Raw genomic sequence first — 20,296 nt, 5'->3', positions numbered from 1 at the left:
TCTTCATGTCTTGCAGTGGCAGACGTTGGAATCGCAGATCTTCCCGCCGCTCTAGATCTTGTGGAACACAAACTATCTGAGTCAGAGCGGAAGAGGAGACACGCAAAGAAAGACGACTACAACATCGAAGTGCTGCTGGCTGTGGATGACTCCGTTGTGCGCTTTCATGGAAAGGAGCATGTGCAAAATTACGTTCTCACCCTTATGAACATAGTAAGTGGATTTTGTTTTGGATTATATGCCAAGTTATTTCAGTGTCCCCTCTTTTCAATATTTTTGTAATTTAAAAAATGTAGATTAAATTACTTTTGTTATGGAAATTTTGTCTAAGGGGAGAATCCAGGATTTAGATAATGAACAATTGTGCAAAACTTTTAAGTCAGAACATGTTTGGTATTGGAATGATTGCATCATTATTGAGTCATCGTAAAAGCAAAGGGGTTGGGAGTGTGATGATAAGAGCTTGTTGGTGCACAAAACAAAAAGAGGTGCTGAGGTGAAATATAGAGGATAAGGTTTACAAATAGGATCGTGAATAATTGAGAGCTGTTACAAAGCACTCACAGAAAGTGACTCGGAGCCAGAGAAAATTTGGCGAAGATGAAAGAATCCCTCAAGAGAATAGTCCCATACAAAACCAAACAAGAGTTTCTAAGGAACAAAAAGAGGAAGACTTTGCTTGCTTTGCTGCATGACCCAATCTCCCAGCAATAATCTGATGAGAGGATTGCTTTAAAAGGATGACAGAAGAAGAAACACATCCAATACCGGTATATTCCTCAGAGGGGAGACATATAATATGCTTTATTTGAAATCTAAAAAAAAAATGCTTCTTATTGTAACATATTTAAATATTTGTTTTTTCAGTCTGGCATACCTGCATTTCTTAAAACCTTTTGCAATCTGGTTTGTTTTCCCCTTTCAGATTAGGTAAATTTGTGCATAGAAGCTATTTTGTGTGCACTTTTTGGCATTAGATGATCTAAATCTGTGGTTCAAGATCAAAATGTACAAGCTTATTTTGAACATTTCCATTTCCATTTTTCTATGGTATTTGTGGTAAGAAATGCTTTGATGGCAGAAACTTGGTTTAGCAATAAAACTTAAGGCAAGAAGAAAAACATGAACTAAAACGGGACAAACGAAGAGTCTGCACAAGCTTTGAAAAACAAAAGGAAGAAGTGGATCTTGAAATGACTCACTAAAAAACCCAGAACTTGAACTAAACTTGAACCTGATGTGTCAATGACTGAATGGAACTTAAATCTGAAAACATAACATGACTGAACAACTAAGGACTAATCCAAGAAATTTAAAGTTATAAGTTTTACAGTTTTACTTCAAAGTTAATAGTTAATGCTTCTGGAGCATAAAACGAAAATCTTTTCTTCAGAAACTCAGGTTAATCTGACCTTCTTAAAGTGATTTTTGAACTTCTTGTTGCTAGTTTGGTCACCAAAAAATTAAATTATTTGTAGTGTCACTGTCTGTATTGTATTCTTGCAGATGGTCCCAGGCTGCAGAAGGCCTACGTGAATTTTATTTTGAAAAGACAAATAAAAATGAAATTCACAGATGTGCACTCATTTAAGTAAACATGGCAACAACATGAAAACCATAACATGCCACATTAATAAACCAAATTTTCATGTTTGATCACTAATGAGGCTAATTGAGCACAATTATGGGGGAACACAGTGTCATCATTTTGACATAAAATAAAAAAAAAAAAAGAACAAGCAGATCAGTCATGATCACCTCATTCAGATGAAAGCTTAGATCAGCTCGTGTCACAAAACAGGCAGATGGCTGGTTCTAATTGCAGCAGGTTTTATTAGCTCTGCTTGTCCACAAAGCTTAATCAGAGTCAGGCATGCAGGTGTCAATACCGAGCATGGGAGCACCAGAGAAGAGACCGGGATAGTCAAGATCCAGACGAGATTCAGGGCAGGCAAACAGAGTCAGAACAGGGTCAGGAAATCAGAAGATCTGGTCTGGATCATATGCTCAATAATGCAGGCAGCATGGCACAAACAATACTTTGCACTGAGTGAGGTTCAGTGCAAGGTGTACTGGAAGTGATTGCAAATAGAAGTCAGGTGTGTGGCTTCTAGGAAGGGTTGCTGGGAGATGTGGTGTATTTAGAACTCTTCCTGTCGATGACCGGAGGTGGAGACAGAGCTCTGACTTCTGACAACAGAGTGTATTAAAAAACAGAGACAAAAGTTAAACTTCCTTATTTAGTTTACATTTTTTTAAAAAATTCACAGAATATTCAAGTTAAATTCGTGTTTTTATTGGAACTTATGGACTTCTGTTACTGTTTTTCTTTCTGGTACCAATAATCACGTACAAAAACCCACAAATTTTGCTGTTTATCTTACACATGAAGCAAACATTTTAGAAATTTAAAAGAAAAAATTCCACGAACAAGTTTCACTTTGAGGTCAAAATATCACAACAAATGATCACCGTTTTACTGAAGAGCCCCACTTTATTTTTAAGGAGCTGGCCACTAGGAGAAACACAAAAGCTAGACTGTGCCTAATTATGACACTCCCTCCTCATTACAGCAGATCATAAGAGAAAACAATCAGGATCTGCTTTGTCTAATTTTCTGTCTTGGGGCTCAAAAAAATGCCAGTGTTGATGCACAACAGAAGTATTTATTTTTCTCTTTTGTTGCTATTTGACATCAGCCCTTGTTGCAGTTTCTTTTGCAGAAAAAACAATCTCAGCTCATTCATTATGGGTTCCACCAGCTCCTACCACCATAATCTACTTATTGGAAGCAAATCCCTCCAAGTCAGATTTTCAGAGGGAGCTGGTTTCACTCTGTAACAGTTACCATTTGGACCCTTCATGACAGCCTGATAAGCTCCACTAGACCAAGTTAAAAGTTGACTGGAAGCTGTGTTGGGCAGTCATTGCCAAGCTTTTGCAAACACCTTACAGCATGTGTGTGTTTATATTTTATTTTTTTGCAGAAAAAAATGAGAGAGTTTCTTCACATTTTAATTGTTCTCCGATAGATTTTTCCTATGGTTTGAAAACCGAACTCTCTGGAAAGACCTAAAAATCCTTAAAAAGTTGTGTTCACAAACTCCTGTAGATACTTGATACAATCTTAGGAGAAACGTTTAAACAAATGAGGTTCAAAACTCTTTAGCTGCACTCGTAAGCCAAAGGCTTGCTGTGTCTGGAAGAGCCCTGCCCGCTTAAATCCCTCTGAATCCCTGCTCTGTGGCTGCAGAATGCGTAGTACCACCTGGAGAAATTCTCCCTGAGGGATTGATTACTGTCTGCTCAAAGCCAAGGTGACTGACTGCTTAGGACCCGGCTGCACAATGACGTTGTTGTTTGACCGTGGATCAGGTTTGGTCCCTGTTGATGTGACACTGGGCACATGCCAAGGACACCAAGTGCCTCAAGGCCTCAGCTGTTAGTCTCATTTTCAACCACAATTGAAATGCTCTATGTGCTCCTCCTGGTTTTGTATTCATCCCAGAGTGTCTAAACTCTCCAGAAACATTTTTTTGGTCAAAACCCAAAAGCATGTGAACTCTAAACCCCATCACTGCTCATTGATTCACAATTTTATATTAATGTTTGATGGAAATCCTGAATTTTTGACAGGTTTTCTAGTATGGACTCATGGATAAGGATCAACTTTCCTTGGAGAAATTCAATTAAAATATGTTGATCTTAGAATTATGCAGGTTTTTAAAATGTTTTTATTGACGTGAGTAGTTGATTTAAATATTAATTTAAATACCTTGGTGGGTCAGAAAGTAAATGTTTTGTTCAAGAATCCTTTTTACATGCACATGACTGTTTTTGTCTTACATTTTTGGCTTAAGTGTTCATTTGTTTGTTCTTGGCCTAACGTTTGTTGTACTTTATTTTGTGAACACGTTGATATTAATTGAGGACACACGAAAACTAAGTTAAGATTGTTTAATTTCAGAACTAACAGCTGTAGCAAAACAAATATATGGCTGCTTGACTTTAAGCCAAGATCAAAACAAGACACATTTTCATCAGAAAACACGAGTTACAGACATTTCACTTAATGATAAACCACAAAGTTCGACCCTTTTAAGGTCACATAAACTCTATGTTATACTTTGGTACAATTCTGAAGACTTGCATTTTTTTCCCTTTTTTGTCAATGTTATCTTGAATTTTTAAATGATCAAATCATCTAGAAATCGGTTTTTCTTTTGGTGCAAAAAGGAGTTCACAAGTAGTTTGATGACAGAGTTGGAAGAATTGGCAGCTCAAGCTTCACTGATCATCAAATCTCTTTAATCTCGCTATTCATAGTCTTAAAAAAATATAGAAGAAAAAAGTCTGTCTTATGTTTTGACATTTTTGTTGAAAACACAACATATTTCTTTTAAAAACTACATTTTACAAATATGTATATTGTTTAATTAAATCTCTTCAAAGATCAAGTTTTAATGGTCAGAAATCTATTAAATTTTTTGTCTTACATGTAAGACAAATTAAATGCCTACTATTTAAACCTTACACAAACATATTTAAATGCTTAGAATGAAATGATAAATTAAAAAGAAAATTCAGGACCAGAGCTAAGATTTTTTTTAAATAAACCTTTAAATAGTTTTTAAAAATATTAAGAATGGACCTGTTCTCTTTCACAAAAACAAGTATTTACTTGAAAGATGACTCAATAACCCCAGAGATTTTGTTTTCTATGCAAACTGACTGGCGCTCACTGTAATAGAATCTCTTTTTGAGAAAATCTGTGACTCAAAAAGTGGAAAGACATGTTTTCCTTCTATTAAATCACATATGTTTATTTATCTCTTTACAGTTAATTATTACCGGTAATTTATAATTCCCAAAAAATGTGATTTTACAGACTTTAAGATCTTTTCACCACAGAATGTTTCTTTTAAATCAATTACAGTTGTTGTTCTTACTGTCCTTCAAATTTAAAATAAAGAGAAAAAAAAATTAATCAAAAGGCTTTGATTTTTTCTCTCTCTTTATTTTAAAAAGTATTTTAATGTATTTACTGTCTGGTATTTAGTCAGTTCTCAGCAAGACCAGAGAACAACCTGTACTAGATGTTTGATCTATTGATTACCAAATACCACCTTAAATTATTTTGGTGAAAGCAAAAATCTAAATTCTTGTTAAAATTCTTGTCCAGGTTCTACTCAAGCTAGTACGGACTCCAGTGACCCCAGTGACCCTGTACAGGAAAATAATGAAAATTATTGTGGATGGATATTTGAACAGATGGCATCCTTAAATGCTGTTAAAAAGCCAAAATAATATTGTATAATGGATTAACAGGGATATGAGTTGTAAGTTTCTCATCTCTCCTTGCTTATTGGCTTGTTTTTGTTGGTGTGACACACCACCATGCAAGACTTACAAAAATGGAAACAAAAAGAGATTCTATTTATGCATTTGATTCCAGCTGTCAGTAGGTAAAACATTTGCTCCTAAAGGATTACAGTTGACTGTGAATCTACCTCTTCAAGCTGTGAGCTTAGTGGTATTAAAATGCCTTTTGAAGGATGTAGTTGCTCTGACAAACTGATATAATAGGATTTGTTGAAAGCTCATTTTTGCTCATTTTTATGTCAGCTCAGCAGAGACCACATAAGAAAAAGTGCAGATTCATTTGCTCTAATTTGACTAGATAAAAATGGAAAAAGTTGATGATTTTTCTGCTTTTTCTATTCCATCCACAAGCAATTATCAAATGCAAGGTTTAGTGTCTGTTCGGCTCTTAAGTACTAACTTGCTGCCAGCAGATGAAAATAAGAAAATACTCATGTGGAAATTGAGCTTGAGGCTTGTACATGATCCTAGCTTGGGCAGGTGTTATGTTTCCACACACCACCGCTGTCAAAGAAACTCGAATAGCTATGAAATCATTTCTGGGTCAGGCTTGATGCCATTACATAACACCTTTGGTTTCATTGGCTGATTTCCAATCTGTTAAGAGATTTCAAGTTCCCTTCCAGAAATAGGGGGAAAATTTTTACCCGCTAAAGGCAGCTTGATCATTAAAATGAGAAACTGACCTCAACAAAATGCATTTATGATGACTTTTACTTTTAGAAATGATGGAAATAGATTGACTTTAGATTACATTTATAGTCAAAAGTAACATTTGTATAGTTTAGTGACATTTATTGAGTCAAACTTAAACAAACTTCCTGTCTCGGACCTAGTCTAAAATTTAAACATCCTAAATTGTTAAAGCTGATGCAACAGTTTCTGCAAATTTTATTATGTGCATCTATTGGCGCTCAATGTTCAGTCCTTCTAATTGGATTTAAGATTTTTTTTAAAAACAACGTTTTTTGGGGTGTCATTCTTTCAGTCATTGGCAGGGTATTTAGAAGAAAAAAACGTTTTTTCCAAACAAAAGACCATTGCATTTTTATTTGTTGATCAGAAAACTCAAATACAATATGAATTTTTAAAAAAAGCTTAAAAATGTTGTTTTTTTCAAATGTTAAGCCAAAACAAGGACATCAAAACATTTAAAATCATGTTGGGATAAAATTCTTCAGATTGTGGTTTTATTGAAGTATTTAAACTTCTATGATCACTAAAAAAATAACTATTTTAGTGTTTCTTTTTGGCTTAGTAAGTTGCTTAGCAAAAAAAATAATTTCTGGAAATAAAAAAAATTCCGTCTAGGCAGAAAAACACCTCTTTCTTATTAAATTTAGAAGACAAAAAGCAGCTGATGACAGATGAGCTTAATCCAAACCCTATAGAATGACAGAACACACCACGAATGTTAAAATTTCAAAAGAATAATTGTAAAAGAAAAAATACTTCACATTACAGTATAACGATTTATTTAGTGTTTATTGGTATAATCATGCCTTTCATCACTTTCTGAGTATTTTTTAGCGTACAGTGAACAAGAATGCAAAGACCTCTTTTTTTTACAGAACTGAATAGTCATGAAGGGTTTGTGTTCAGTGTGTTTTAGTCTTTTCTGACAAAAAAACAAGCTTTTAGTCTCAAAGTAGAGATTACTAGATAGAAAAACATTCATTTTTTATGTCTTTCCATGTGAGGCTTTATTTTTTTTTATAAAAGCCACAATTTAGTTAATTTTAATCATTGTATGTCAGTCCTCATTTACCTGTGAACGGTCTTTTATCAATTGCCTTGGAAACCACAAAGCTGCGAGAGAACTTTTTCAACCTCTGATATTATTTTGTAACCCTGTGTGTTCAATTTCCTGCCCACACTCATTTAGATTGTGGCTTAAGTATAAAAAAACTGTTTGCTTTTCCCTTCCACAACTGTCGGCCAGTGTGAATTAACATTCTCTCATAGAACAGCTCTGTGCTCTGCTCAAAACTAAATTTAAATTAAAAAATTAGTTTTACGTTTTCAAAATTGTAATTTCTTTCTTTCAGGTTGATGAAATTTACCACGACGAATCCTTGGGAACCAACATTAACATCGTTCTTGTTCGTATGATAATGGTTGGGTACAGGCAGGTGAGTTGATTCCATCAACAGCGTTTAATCTTTTTGATATTCAAAAAAATAAATGTGGGTTGTAAGGATTTTAAGTTGAAATAAGTATTCTTTTTTATTTTATTTGGTGCTCTGAAATTCAGAAATTAGATTATTTTCATGCACAAACTCTGTTTACCTAAACAGATTCTGCTAATGTTTTTGAGTTCATGCATCATATCCAAAAGATAAACTATTACACGATGTATCACTTCCTGTTCTGAGTTATTATAGAAATGTATGAGGGAAAAATGTATGAATTTATTGTAATTTATGTTCATGGAATCGGGTTTATAGAAGTTAAATTGTCAAATTAACTAACTAAATTTACCAACATGACTGAAATCTGAAGATCACAACTAGTTAGAAACACATATTTGACAAAAACATGTGCAAAAATGTAAATTATGGGATTGTAACTCCTAAAATATAAGTAAGGCTATGTCCGAATTCCCTCCCTGACTAACTGAGAAAAGAAAATCAGAAAATTACATTGTCTGATTTTTACAGGATTTATTTGTAGATTATGTTGGAAACTAAGTATCCAAAGAACAGCATACTTACTGTAAAGCATGGTGGTGGATACATCATGCTTTGGGGTTATTTATCAGCAAAAGGACCAAAATGACTAATCTGTGTAAAGGAAAGAACGAATGGGACCATGTATTATCAGATTTTGAGTGAAGACCTTCCATCAGCAAGGGCATTGATGATGAAACATAGGTGGTTCTTTCAGCATGACAACAATCCCAAACACACTGCCCCGGTAACCAAGGAGTGGCTTTGTGAGGAACATTTCAAGCTTCTGGAGTGGCCTCGGCAGTCTCCAGATCTCAATCCCATAGAAAATCTTAGGAGGGAGTTGAAAGTCTGTGTTGCCCAGCAACAGCCCTAAAACATCACCTCTCTAGAGGAGATCTGCATGGAGGAATGGGCCAAAATGCCAGTAACAGTTTGTGAAAACCTTGTGAAGACTTACAGAAAAGGTTTGACTGCTGTCATTGCCAACAAAGTATTGAGTTGAACTTTTGTTATTGACCAAATACTTATTTTCCACCATAATTTACAATTAAACTCTTTAAAATCAGACAATGTGATTCTCTGGATTTTTTTGTCATTCTTTTGTTTTATAGTCAAGGTATGTCAATGAAGAAAATTACAGGCCTCTCTCGTCCTTTTAAGTGGAAAACTTGCACAATTGGTTGCCGACTAAATACGTTTTTGCCCCACTGTATGAATCCATATTGTTCTAATGATGAAAATGTTTGGTTCTCTCAAACTTTTTCAAAAACCTTAAAAATAATGTTGTTGTTTTTTGTCAGTGGAGGTTCAAAAAAAACTGAAATAAGATTATAAATAATGCAAGGGATTAAGTGAGGCAGGAGTATTATTTTGTTTTTGCAGTACCAGTCAGACAAGCCGAAATGGGTTTTTATGTGTCATCATCCTCACACGCTCGGAGGAAATAGAGAGATAGATTTCAAGCCCCCGCTGTTTTTTTTCTGCGGGGCTCACACATGCTGAATGGAAGGAAGTAGGGCTGTTTCTTTTCCCACACGACTTTACTGTCCTCTGGGCTTTCAAGACAAGCTGGATGCATCTTTTTATCCAGAAACTGAGGAGATAGTTTCACTGTTTCAAGATGTGATCTGTAACCATTTTCCACTTAAATACCTTCTTGCAAGGAGGAAAGAGATTTTAGCTTTTCTTTTGGCTAAAACATAATTTTTACTCACAACAGTGGTCAAAGTAAAAAATACCTACATGTCAGGAAGGAACATAATTCAGCACAAGAGTCAGACATGCTAATTTATTTATGAAAAGGACTTTATTCAAACAGAAATGTCCACTCTTAAATTTGGTCTACCTCTGTGTGTTTTACCTGAAGTTTTGGAGTTTTTGTCTTCTGCTTTCCATAAAAACATGGAAACATTTCACCAAAATGTGAACAAAAAGCAAGCTGGTGGCAAACAATCGTGAAAAAAAAACACTTAGTAGATGATGATAAATAAATAGTTATACGTTTTATTAAATAATTTTGTTTAGGAAATGATTTGCTAATAGAAAATAAAAAAAAGTAGGTATAACCTTATTTTAGGTTTTCTACCGTTACCTAAACTTTACACACGAAAAACTTCTTAGTAAAAAAATAACCCAAGTGGGTTTTCTTTTACCCAATTCCAAGTTTAAAAAGATACTAATTTATTCCTGGTTTATTTTGATTATGGACAGAAAAAAACATACATTGGGTTGAAATTGACCCAAAAAAAGGATTGCTCCAAAAAGTAACCCAAAAATATATTGAATAGCCCATAAATAACCCAAGTGTTTTAGAAGTGTAGGTTTTTTATTGAATGTCTCTTTTTCGTGCACCTAATTAAAATAATATTTTTTTGTTACCAAATTTGGTTTAGCACCAGGGAACTTTCAAAAATAAGAGATTAAAAAAGACTCAAAAATTATGCTTTAAGTCTATTTGTTTCTTTATTTACATTTCCTACAACGGATGTGACCGTATCTATATGTTTTATAAATACAAATTTCTGCTCAGAGTTTTTGATCTTGTATTGTCGCGTAGTCGATCAGCCTGATTGAGCGTGGCAACCCATCTCGCAGCCTGGAGCAGGTGTGTCGTTGGGCCAACACACAGCAGCGCCACAACCCCGATCACGCCGAGTACCACGACCACGCCATCTTCCTCACAAGGCAAGATTTTGGTCCCGCAGGTATGCAAGGTACTGTATTCTTCTCGATCGAGGCCTGTGCAGACTGAATGCTGATAACTGCTTCCATTCACAAAGGGGGTTTGGCTTTAAGTCTTCCTCAGGTAAGGTTGATGGAAACTTTCAAAATGGGGGCTGCAACCGAGAACGTGGTTTTATTGAACGCAGCCCCTCTTTGAAATGATCAATGCTTTCCAAAACCTTATTAACTTAATGCCACCCTACAAAAATATGAAAGATTAGACAAATTGATGAAGCTGAGGATAGTTTTTGGCATGTAGAAAAAAGCAAAAAAACATTTTCACCGATTAAAGCATATAAAAAGTCAGTATTTCATGTTGGACATATATCTGTCCTTAAAGTCCCACTTCAATTATCTTTTGATCTATTGTAAAAGCAAATAAATGGCGAGCAATATTGGAGCTATCAAAAAAAAAGATGTACATAGATCTAGTCGTCTGCAATTGGATGCATCAGAATGGACCGGAGAAGGGAGCTTGTGGCCCGCTGATAGCAGCTTCTACGTCACCATTACTACGTTTTTGTCTGTTTCAGATTCACAACAGTTTGAATAAACAAATACTAAAAAATAACATTTTAAGCTTAATTTTCTTCATATACATCTTCCATCATGACAATAATGTCTCAACATGTTAAAACAGCAAAAACACTATTTTCATTATAATGGGTCTTGAATGTTTTTATGTGCTTCTCAGCTGTCTCTTTCCTGTTCATTCCAGCACTAGAAGTGCACAGTCAAACTCCCAGACAGACTGAGTCCAGAAATGAACAAACCCTCTTTGTTCTCAGACTCCATATCTTGCATTTACCTGTGTATATTTTTAGCTTTTTAAAGCACACGTGCAATGTTTAAACGAAAGCCCGGGGGCTACCTGCTTTGCTTGTCCCACCCACAGGGTGTTACCATAGCTGCATACGTGTTGTGTTCATAACAAGCCTTGTCTCTATGGCACTTTGCACTTTGTCGGTCTAAACCCTGCTCTCTGTTTCAAGGTCATGGAAAGACATCACACTTTCACGTTAGCTTTTAGCTGTGAGATGATAGATTCTAAATCCAAACATAGGTTTGGTGATGATATTAGTTTATAGTGGAAAGATTTCAGGGCCAAAATCTTTTAGCCCTCAGCAGTAAACTGTACTGCCGCTGTTTACATGTGCTTGAATGTGCAGAAACATCAAACAAGGCTTCCTGGGAATCTGCATTCACAGGAATTCCTCTTATTGACTTGTCGGATAAGGGGAATGCTCCACTGTCGCTGTTGTGTTTTGCTATTCCACCTGCAGTTATCAACACTCATCTAGATGAAAAAAAAGTGTTTTTTTTTTAAACTCAGGTACATACAAAGTAGTAAACATACAAAAACACTAAAGTAAATAATTTTTTCAGCACTAGCTAAATAACCGCCCGTGCACACACTCTATTTGAGCTGTCTGTCTGCTGCATTCTCTGCTATTTACCTGCATGCCAAAAAAGGTCTTCTAATGATCAAAAAGCATGAAAGTAATCTGGAAAAAAAACAAAAAAACAAATGACACATAGCTAAATGGCTGCACACCTCTTGATCGAGTTAAGTGTTTAGTTTGTGCTTGGCATAAAAGTTTGTTTCCTTGACGCACTGTTATGCCAGCTGGGGGTCTGCTGAGTAAAAACGAGGATGAAAAGGCTTTGAAACTGCTTTCAGACTCTTTCTGATGTGCCTGAACTGAAGCCTCTGGGTCCTTCACTTTTAACTAATAAAACCTTGTTTGCTGCTAATGAGTGTTAAAGTTTTGCTTACAAAAAAATGTCTGATATAGATCTGAGAAGTTCAGAAAAAAACTGAATTCAGATGGAAAAAAAACAACTTTACCAATAAAAGTAATTACAGCACTTATTACCTATTCCTATTTAATCTTTCCAGGGACCTTAAGAGTGATGCTGTCTGACTATAAACTAATCAGACAGAGCAATAAAAGTGCCTAAATAGTCTTCACAGTGAAATTTTCAGCCATACTCCAGAAATAGTCTGATAAGCAGTGATCAGCATATGAAAAGGCCCATAAGGAAGTCATGTTGGCGTCTTGTGGATTTCCTTTTATAGCATTGGCTTTGCACCTTATTAGAAAGTCCTCACTCTGTGTCCTGATTGTAAGGGCTGTATGCTCTTTTTCTGTTGCCCAGGTTACGCTCCAGTGACGGGGATGTGCCACCCGCTGCGGAGCTGTACCTTAAACCACGAGGACGGCTTTTCTTCTGCCTTCGTTGTCGCACATGAAACTGGCCATGTGTGAGTAACACTAAGTCTTACAAGCCCTTATTTAATGAGATGGTAAGCTCACGTAAGTGAGCATTTTATTGATTTATATTTTCTTCATCGGTTTAAAGCTTCATTTTTGACCCAAATGTAGGGGGGGGAGGTAAAAAGCTTATATTATATATAAAGGTCTGTTGGTTATATAAAAATCTGTTGATTTCTGCTGAGACAAAACTATTTATATAAAAAAGCAACAAGGTTGTAAACTATTAAGTCACTGTATCTGATCTATAGGCTTTTTTGGTCAACCTTTTTATCAATATATTCCAAAAATATTCAGATCAGAATTATTAAAAACCCACTCCAATCATCTCTGTTTAATGTAAAAGCGTTCCCAGTGGCCTTTTCATTTTGACTATGCAGATTTATAGTGTTGCTTTATAGAACAAAGTTTCTGCAGAGCAGAAGTAGTTATAAAAAATTTGCCTCTGAACTCTGGGTGGGACCGTTGGCGGAGAGCAACCCCGCTCCCCTTCCCCTCGCCGAAGTGTGTGGGGCCATCCAGTGTATTTTCTGCATCACATGTGCGCTCATTTTCCAACAGCATTTTTTCATCTGCTCCTAATTCACCACAATTTGATAGAAATACTCACAAATGTAATAAGTTTATGATGAATGTTTTTAATATATGACCTCCCTCACCATAAAAATGCCACAACAACATATTAAAAACATCTAAAACACAATTTCTATCGGAATGGGTCTAATATAATTTAACAGAACAACTTGCCATGTTCACCCCCAGAGGTTTTAAATATTCCTCCACAGAACCTCACTATTTTGCTTAATTAACATACATTTTAAGGGAAAAAAAATTACATTCTTGCACAGTTTTTTATTTTTAAAACAAGCCTGCTCAGTGATCTTTTTACCACTTTGACAAAATACTTGTGGATAAACTGACTGAGGTGTCCAAGGATGCTCAATTTCCATTCTCATTACATTTTAATTGACAGGTAGCTTTCTAACTCTGATCCCAACTCTCTGACTGGGCACTTTGTGAATCTGAAGCAGCCGGTTGTCTCACAATAATAAATGCTGTAATGTTTGTCTGCCCCATTACTATTCCAACAGGTTGATTTAATAACGCTGATTTCTTTCCAAGTAGTGTTTTTGCTCTGTAATTATTTCCCACTAGCCTCTGAACATCCGGGCAGTCAGTTTTAATTCATAAGGTATATTTCTTGTTCTGAGCCAAACCTGGTTTCCCAGTCCTCTAAGATGTTGTTTTGAGCCCCCTGTAGTTAGCATTTCAGCCACATTGTTGTAATAATTGCAAACCTGCAGGAGCAGATCATTTCTTTTCCATATCTGCAATCAGCTTCTATTAACAGCCGAGGTCTGCGCTGGAGCATTTTGTCCACACAGTTGCATAAATTCCTCTCGCCACAAAGGCCAGAAAGATTTAAATACTTAATTATTACAACAAAAAGAAGTGATTGGGTGTTTTATAACTAGTGCTGATGAACTTCAGTGCTATGCAGAGAAAGAGATATAAACAAACAGGTTTTGAATAGTATTATATCAACTAAAAAAGCTCAATAATCTGTATTTTGCATAAAAAATTATCACCCAGAACCTAAAATGGTTTCCGTTTTTTTACCTGGTGCATAGGTGGATTTGTTGTAGCTGGTACTACACTAACACTCTAACACTAATGTTTTTTTTTCTGTATCTGCACAAGCTTTTGCGTCTTATTGAATCCCTTTTGATGTTGCCTTTCACTTCTACTTTTTTTTTATATTTTTAGCCTGGGAATGGAGCATGATGGGCAAGGGAACCGTTGTGCAGATGAGACCAGCATGGGCAGCATCATGGCCCCCCTGGTACAGGCAGCCTTCCACCGCTACCACTGGTCGCGCTGCAGTAAGCAGGAGCTCAACAGATACATCCAGTAGGTTTCCGCCTAGAAACCTTTCTCAGTTCGTGAAAGTTGTTTCTATATAAAGAGAAAAGATGTTTGCTGAGATTTTTCCCACTTATTCCTCCATGTTTCCTCAGTTCTTACGACTGCCTGCTGGACGATCCATTTGAACACAAGTGGCCCAAGCTTCCTGAGCTCCCTGGAATCAATTACTCTATGGATGAGCAGTGCCGCTTTGATTTTGGGGTCGGTTATAAAATGTGCACTGCTGTAAGTCCAACACAAATTAAAAACATGGTCCCAGCATTGATGAATTTGTTTATATATTTGCTGCCAGCCCAAAATAATTACCCACGAATGACAGGATTCTCTAGTGTGAAGGAAATTCACACTGATTTTATTATGGCCCGCAGCAGTCATAGACTGCAAGGACCATATTGTAACTGGTACGAGGGTCGAACACTCAAAAAGTCCAAAACGTCAAAAAAACGCGTCAAAACGCCAAAAAATGGGGTCAAAAGTCGCCCAAAGCACAAAACGACACGACAATTGTGTAACACAATAAAAATACACACACACACGCACAACACCAACGCACAAACGTCAAAATTGTAGTCGCAAAAATGACGACAAAAAACCAAAAAAGCCCCAAAAAGCCCTCAAAGAACGGGTTTAAAGCCAAAAAGACATGCCCAGCCTATAGTAAAAGACAGGCCGCATTGAAATACATAGGCCAGCTGACTGCAAAAACTTCTATATTGTTTCTGCTTCGTTTCATTATTATTATTATTATTATTATTATTCTTCTTGCACACTAACGGCGTCTTTGAGCTTAATTTTGACCCCCGCCACATACCCGAAAACTCACCAAAATTGGCACACATCTGGGATAAATTGAAAATGAATTTTCGGCAAAGAGAACGTCACCCCCCCGAAGTCGATGACATCACGGCGAGCGATCCCGTAAAAAAAATGAATGGGCCGAAAATCGCTTATGGGGCCAAAAAAAAATATTTTGAAATACAGTTACGAAACCAAAACACGCGTGTTGGAGATATCCCAAAGAAGTTATGAAATCATTATGGGATGGCCACACGACCTACGGCTTGGCGGCCATTTTGTGGCGAACTCAGAGAAATGGCGATTTTCGTGTTTTTTCACAATATGGGAAAACGACACTTTTGTTCAAGCGATTTTCACGAAATTGCACACACATGCCACAATCACGATTCTACAACTACCAAAGAAGTTTTGTTGACCTTTGACCTTGGCAAGGGGCGGCCATCTTGAATTTTCATAAAAAAGCACCTTTAGTAACGGATACAAACGAAAACTCGTCCTAGGGATTTTTATCAATCTTTTTGAAACTTCTCGGGCATCAATGGCAAGCTACTGTGGACAAAATGTTGGAATAAGAAGTTGTAGAATTTGAAACGCGTGCGCGTGGCGAATTCGCAACCGTCGCCATTTTAGCTAGCTCGCACATATTTTATCGGAATAGCCTGAAACTGAAATATGCGATACCCTGGCCCACACTGAACAAAATGATGTCACATACGACAAAATCCATAAAGGAATGCGGCCGTGGTAAACAAAAAACGATCGCAAAAAAAAGTGCTGACTCGGCAAAAAAAATTTATTTCGGATTTTATTTTTAAGAATCGGCTAACGAAACCCAGATAACTTTGTCGGGTATATCCAAAGAAAGTTTTGAAATCATTACGTGATGGCGTCACGACCTACGGTTTGGCGGCCATTTTGTGCCAAAATATGCCATTTTGAGTTTTTCGCGTTTTTACACAATATGGAAAAATGAACTTTTTTTCGAGCGATTTTCACGAAATTTGACGCGCATGTCCCTAGCGTAAGTCTACAATCACCTCTGGAGTTTCGTCGACCTTTGACCTCGGGAAAAGGCGGCCATCTTGAATTATCTATAAAAAACACCTTTACCACCAGATTCAAACGTAAACTTGTCGTTGGAATTTTCAGCGATCGTCTCGAAACTTTTTGGGCATCAATGGCAAGCTACTGTGGAAAAAATGTTGGAATTAGAAGTTGTAGATTTTGAACGGCGTACGCGTAGCAAGCTAGCAAAGTGGCGCACTGTTATAACTCCCATGCATTTCAATACTAAACAGTGAAAATTTAATGCATGCATTAATGCCTGAAACAGAATACATTGAAAAACACTGGATATGGACATATAAGGAATGTGGGCGTGGTTAGCATAAAACCACTGTTGCTAAGGACAAAAAAAAATTTACTTTTACGGATTTGTCCAAAACTGACGTCAATCTGTTCGTCCTCTCGAGGGGACCAAAACATAAAATGGTTGCTATGGAGATAAAATTAACAAAAAAGCCGCCATTTTGGAAAAAGGTTTTTTTTTTACCAACATATGACATATAGCTCTCATCAATGGAGGAATGTGTTTTTCTGAGTCAGTTGATGATGCTGATCGCTATGCTAGCACTTTTAGCTATGTTAGCATAGCTAGCATAGTTAGCATAATTAGCATTTCAGGTAATGTGTTTTTCTGAGTCAGTTAATGATGCTGATCGCTATGCTAGCACTTTTAGCCACATTAGCATAGCTAGCATAGTTAGCATAATTAGCATTTTAGGTAATGTATTTTTCTGAGTCAGTTGATGGTGCTGATCACAATGCTAGCACTTTTAGCCACATTAGCATAGCTAGCATAGTTAGCATAATTAGCATTTTAAGTAATGTGTTTTTCTGAGTCAGTTGATGATGCTGATCGCAATGCTAGCACTTTTAGCCAAATTAGCATAGCTAGCATAGTTAGCATAATTAGCATATGCCGTTTTGACTAACCATTATCAAAAGTGGGCAGTGAGGGCGGTGAGGGCGGTGGTGCGTAGAGTTGGGCGTGGAAGGCGGGTTGCGTCTGCGGGCCATACAACGCCGCTTGCGGCTTTAATATTTAAATGCTTCTTGTTGAAACCAAAAAGATGAATTCTGCTTTCTCCTCAGTTTCGAACATATGACCCTTGTAAGCAGTTGTGGTGCAGCCACCCGGACAACCAGTATTTCTGCAAAACCAAAAAAGGTCCACCTGTAGACGGGACGGACTGTGCACCTGGGAAGGTAGAATTTATGAACACAGAATTCCCACACCACTTCGACCACTAGTACTTTTCTTCTAGTTGTTCAATGCTGACGTTTCTGTCCCTTTGTATTTGCAGTGGTGTTTTAAAGGTCATTGCATCTGGAGGTCCAGCCAAGAGCCTCAGGGTCACGATGGGAGCTGGAGCTCATGGTCCAAGTTTGGGTCGTGCTCCAGGACGTGTGGGGGTGGGATCCGGTCCCGCAGCAGACAATGCAACAATCCTCCGTGAGTGTTTTCTCACCAGAAAGACTCACTTCAAAGAAAACCAACCTTATTTCTTTGGCAGCAAATTATGAATCAAAATTCCCACTGAAGACAGTAAGAATTCTTAAAAAGGTATAGCAAAACCTTGATTTGAAACAACTGTAGACTTCGTTTTGACTAAAACAACCTCAGTGTAGTTGTGTATTGTGAAAAGTGCCACTGGACATAAAACTTGTTTTTTTCCAGTTTTTTGATCCCTTTATAGCTGCTGCTAATCTATCCCATTTGTTCATCAGTAAAATAGTCCATAATTTCAACAAATTAGGATTAAATAAATTTATAAAAGAAATTCAAGACAGTTTGTTCAGCATCGTCATAAAAATCAGAGTGAATCTTCTTATCTTTTCTTAACAGACGGTTAGATTTCTTGTTCCCTGAGAACAATATGTTTTATATGGAATATAAAACATATTGTATATTATATGTTTTACAGGAATAGCAAATTTAAATCATTTTTTAGATTCGTGCACACTATTTAAAGAAGACATTGTGTGTCATACTCAAACCTGTGACAGAAAACTAAGACCCTCTAATTAAAGTTAAGAGATCTTGCTGTGATTACTCAAGCACTTTTGATATTTTGGCTATTTATTTAAATTAGGAACAAACACGTTTTTTATGTTAGTGCCTTTATTTGTCTTAATTTATCTTAATTTACGTAAGATTGTCATCTATAAGGCGTTTCTCTTTGTTTTTTTTGATTGATTATAAACAAAACAGAGAAGGAGAAAATTTGTCATTTGTCACTTTTGTGATTAACAGTTTTCATGCATTTAATGACAGAAGATTAATATTTAGATGCATACAGTACAGACCAAATGTTTGGACACACCTTCTAATTAGTTTGAATGAGTATACTCATGTCGTATACTGTACTGTACATGACATATTTTTGATTAAACTATTACTATTTATTATTTGTATCAAATATAAAGAGCTTGAAAAACTGAAAACAATTCTCTTTCTAAATTCTGATGTACTCATTTATTTGATGTCACTCTTAAATGTGTCATAGCTCCACCATTTGTGCAATATTTAAATGTTGTTTCCTTTTCTCTAAACTTTTTTGGAAAGATAATTTTTTGCTTGTGACAATACAGCATATGCACTTATCTGTCTTTTTGTAATTCCTCAGGCCGGCCTATGGGGGCCGAGACTGCCCCGGCTCTGCTTTTGACTACCAGATGTGCAACACAGAAGAGTGCGCTGGCGCTTACGAGGACTTCCGTGCTCAACAGTGCATCCAGAGAAGCAACAAATACCACAAAAATATGAAGCACACCTGGCTGCCGTATGAGGACCCAGATGGTAAGTCGGCTCTCTGACTTTCATTCATTGCAATAAAAGCAATAGTTTTAGCAGGAGATACTGTTTTCCATGAACATTTAAATTTAGGTAGGTGCTCATCTGGACGCTGAAACTTAAATGTTTTTTACAGACCTAAATATGTGTTGTTTTTCTGCTTTCTCAGACTCCCGTAAATGCGAGTTGAGCTGCATTTCTAAAGAAACAGAAGAAATCGTATTCATGAACCAGGTTGTGCATGATGGGACACGGTGCAGCTACTCTGACCCATACAGTGTGTGCGCTCGAGGGGAGTGTCTGGTTAGTCATTTCTGAAGTCTCCCACACATAAACTACTCATAACAACATACATATTATTTTCTATCAGTTGTTGTTGCCTTGGACATAAGGTTTTGTCATCACTTGTTGCTGGACGGGCTATTGATGTTTTGATTGTGCTGTTATGTCTCTGTGCCGCACTGACGCGTATCATCTGTGAAACTGTGTCGCTGTCCGTGGATGTTCTGTCCCCAGCCCTGACATCACTCTCTCCTCTCCACAATCTTAGTCTGCGTAGAAGTCGCGTGATGCTTCGCTGGGATCTGACTGTCTGCCTGTGTTCTTCCCCCTCTGCAGCATGTAGGCTGCGATAAGGAGGTGGGCTCCTACAAAGAAGAGGACAAATGCGGGGTGTGTGAAGGGGACAACTCCCACTGCCGCACTGTGAAGCTGACGCTGACCAAAACTCCCAAAAAAAATGGTAAATGTCGCCCTGAAACAGCCGAAATCAGTTGCGTCTTTTGAAACTCATAAAAGATGTCTGCGGTGTCCTGCTGTGTTGGACCTGAACCTTTCTGTGTTTTTATAGGAATGCTGAAAATGTTTGACATCCCAATAGGAGCCCGGCACATTGTCATTGAGGAAAATGAGACTTCCTCTCATATTATTGGTGAGAGTTTTTAACATTCTTTGCCTGTTTTTGAAAAAATGTCATACTTTCTGAAGAATTTATGCGTATTCTAATTCCTCTAATTATCAAAGGGGTTATAAAAAAGCAATTTAAAGTAGGTTAACCCTCTGACACCCATTGATCCAAATATGTATCAAACCACTTTGTCTCTAAAATTACCTTTTTTTAGCATCTACATGAAAGTTAAACACAAATGAATTTTTTTCATAGC

The 20,296-nt window shown here is 36.8% G+C and overlaps 1 protein-coding gene across 2 annotated transcripts in view; it reads left to right on the top strand.

Moving 5' to 3' along the window:
* LOC101172200 (A disintegrin and metalloproteinase with thrombospondin motifs 14) overlaps positions 1 to 20,296 on the top strand; it is a 53,353-nt gene that overhangs the window by 23,613 nt on the left and 9,444 nt on the right. Inside the window, exons 4-15 of one of the 2 annotated variants that reach the window (XM_011488228.3) lie at positions 17 to 213; positions 7,431 to 7,514; positions 10,111 to 10,258; positions 12,438 to 12,543; positions 14,321 to 14,464; positions 14,572 to 14,704; positions 17,432 to 17,545; positions 17,644 to 17,792; positions 18,967 to 19,139; positions 19,303 to 19,436; positions 19,752 to 19,875; positions 19,984 to 20,064. In XM_011488228.3, coding sequence (XP_011486530.1) covers positions 17 to 213; positions 7,431 to 7,514; positions 10,111 to 10,258; positions 12,438 to 12,543; positions 14,321 to 14,464; positions 14,572 to 14,704; positions 17,432 to 17,545; positions 17,644 to 17,792; positions 18,967 to 19,139; positions 19,303 to 19,436; positions 19,752 to 19,875; positions 19,984 to 20,064 — 1,587 coding nt within the window. Of the gene's footprint in view, positions 1 to 16; positions 214 to 7,430; positions 7,515 to 10,110; positions 10,268 to 12,437; positions 12,544 to 14,320; positions 14,465 to 14,571; positions 14,705 to 17,431; positions 17,546 to 17,643; positions 17,793 to 18,966; positions 19,140 to 19,302; positions 19,437 to 19,751; positions 19,876 to 19,983; positions 20,065 to 20,296 lie in introns of both variants that reach the window. The other variant, XM_004080554.4, reaches the window with a different exon arrangement.

This window comes from Oryzias latipes, chromosome 19 (genome assembly GCF_002234675.1).
Source record: "Oryzias latipes chromosome 19, ASM223467v1".
NCBI classification, from domain to species: domain Eukaryota; kingdom Metazoa; phylum Chordata; class Actinopteri; order Beloniformes; family Adrianichthyidae; genus Oryzias; species Oryzias latipes.
Note: the sequence above shows the minus strand (reverse complement) of the source record. Positions and strands in the feature narration are given on the sequence as shown.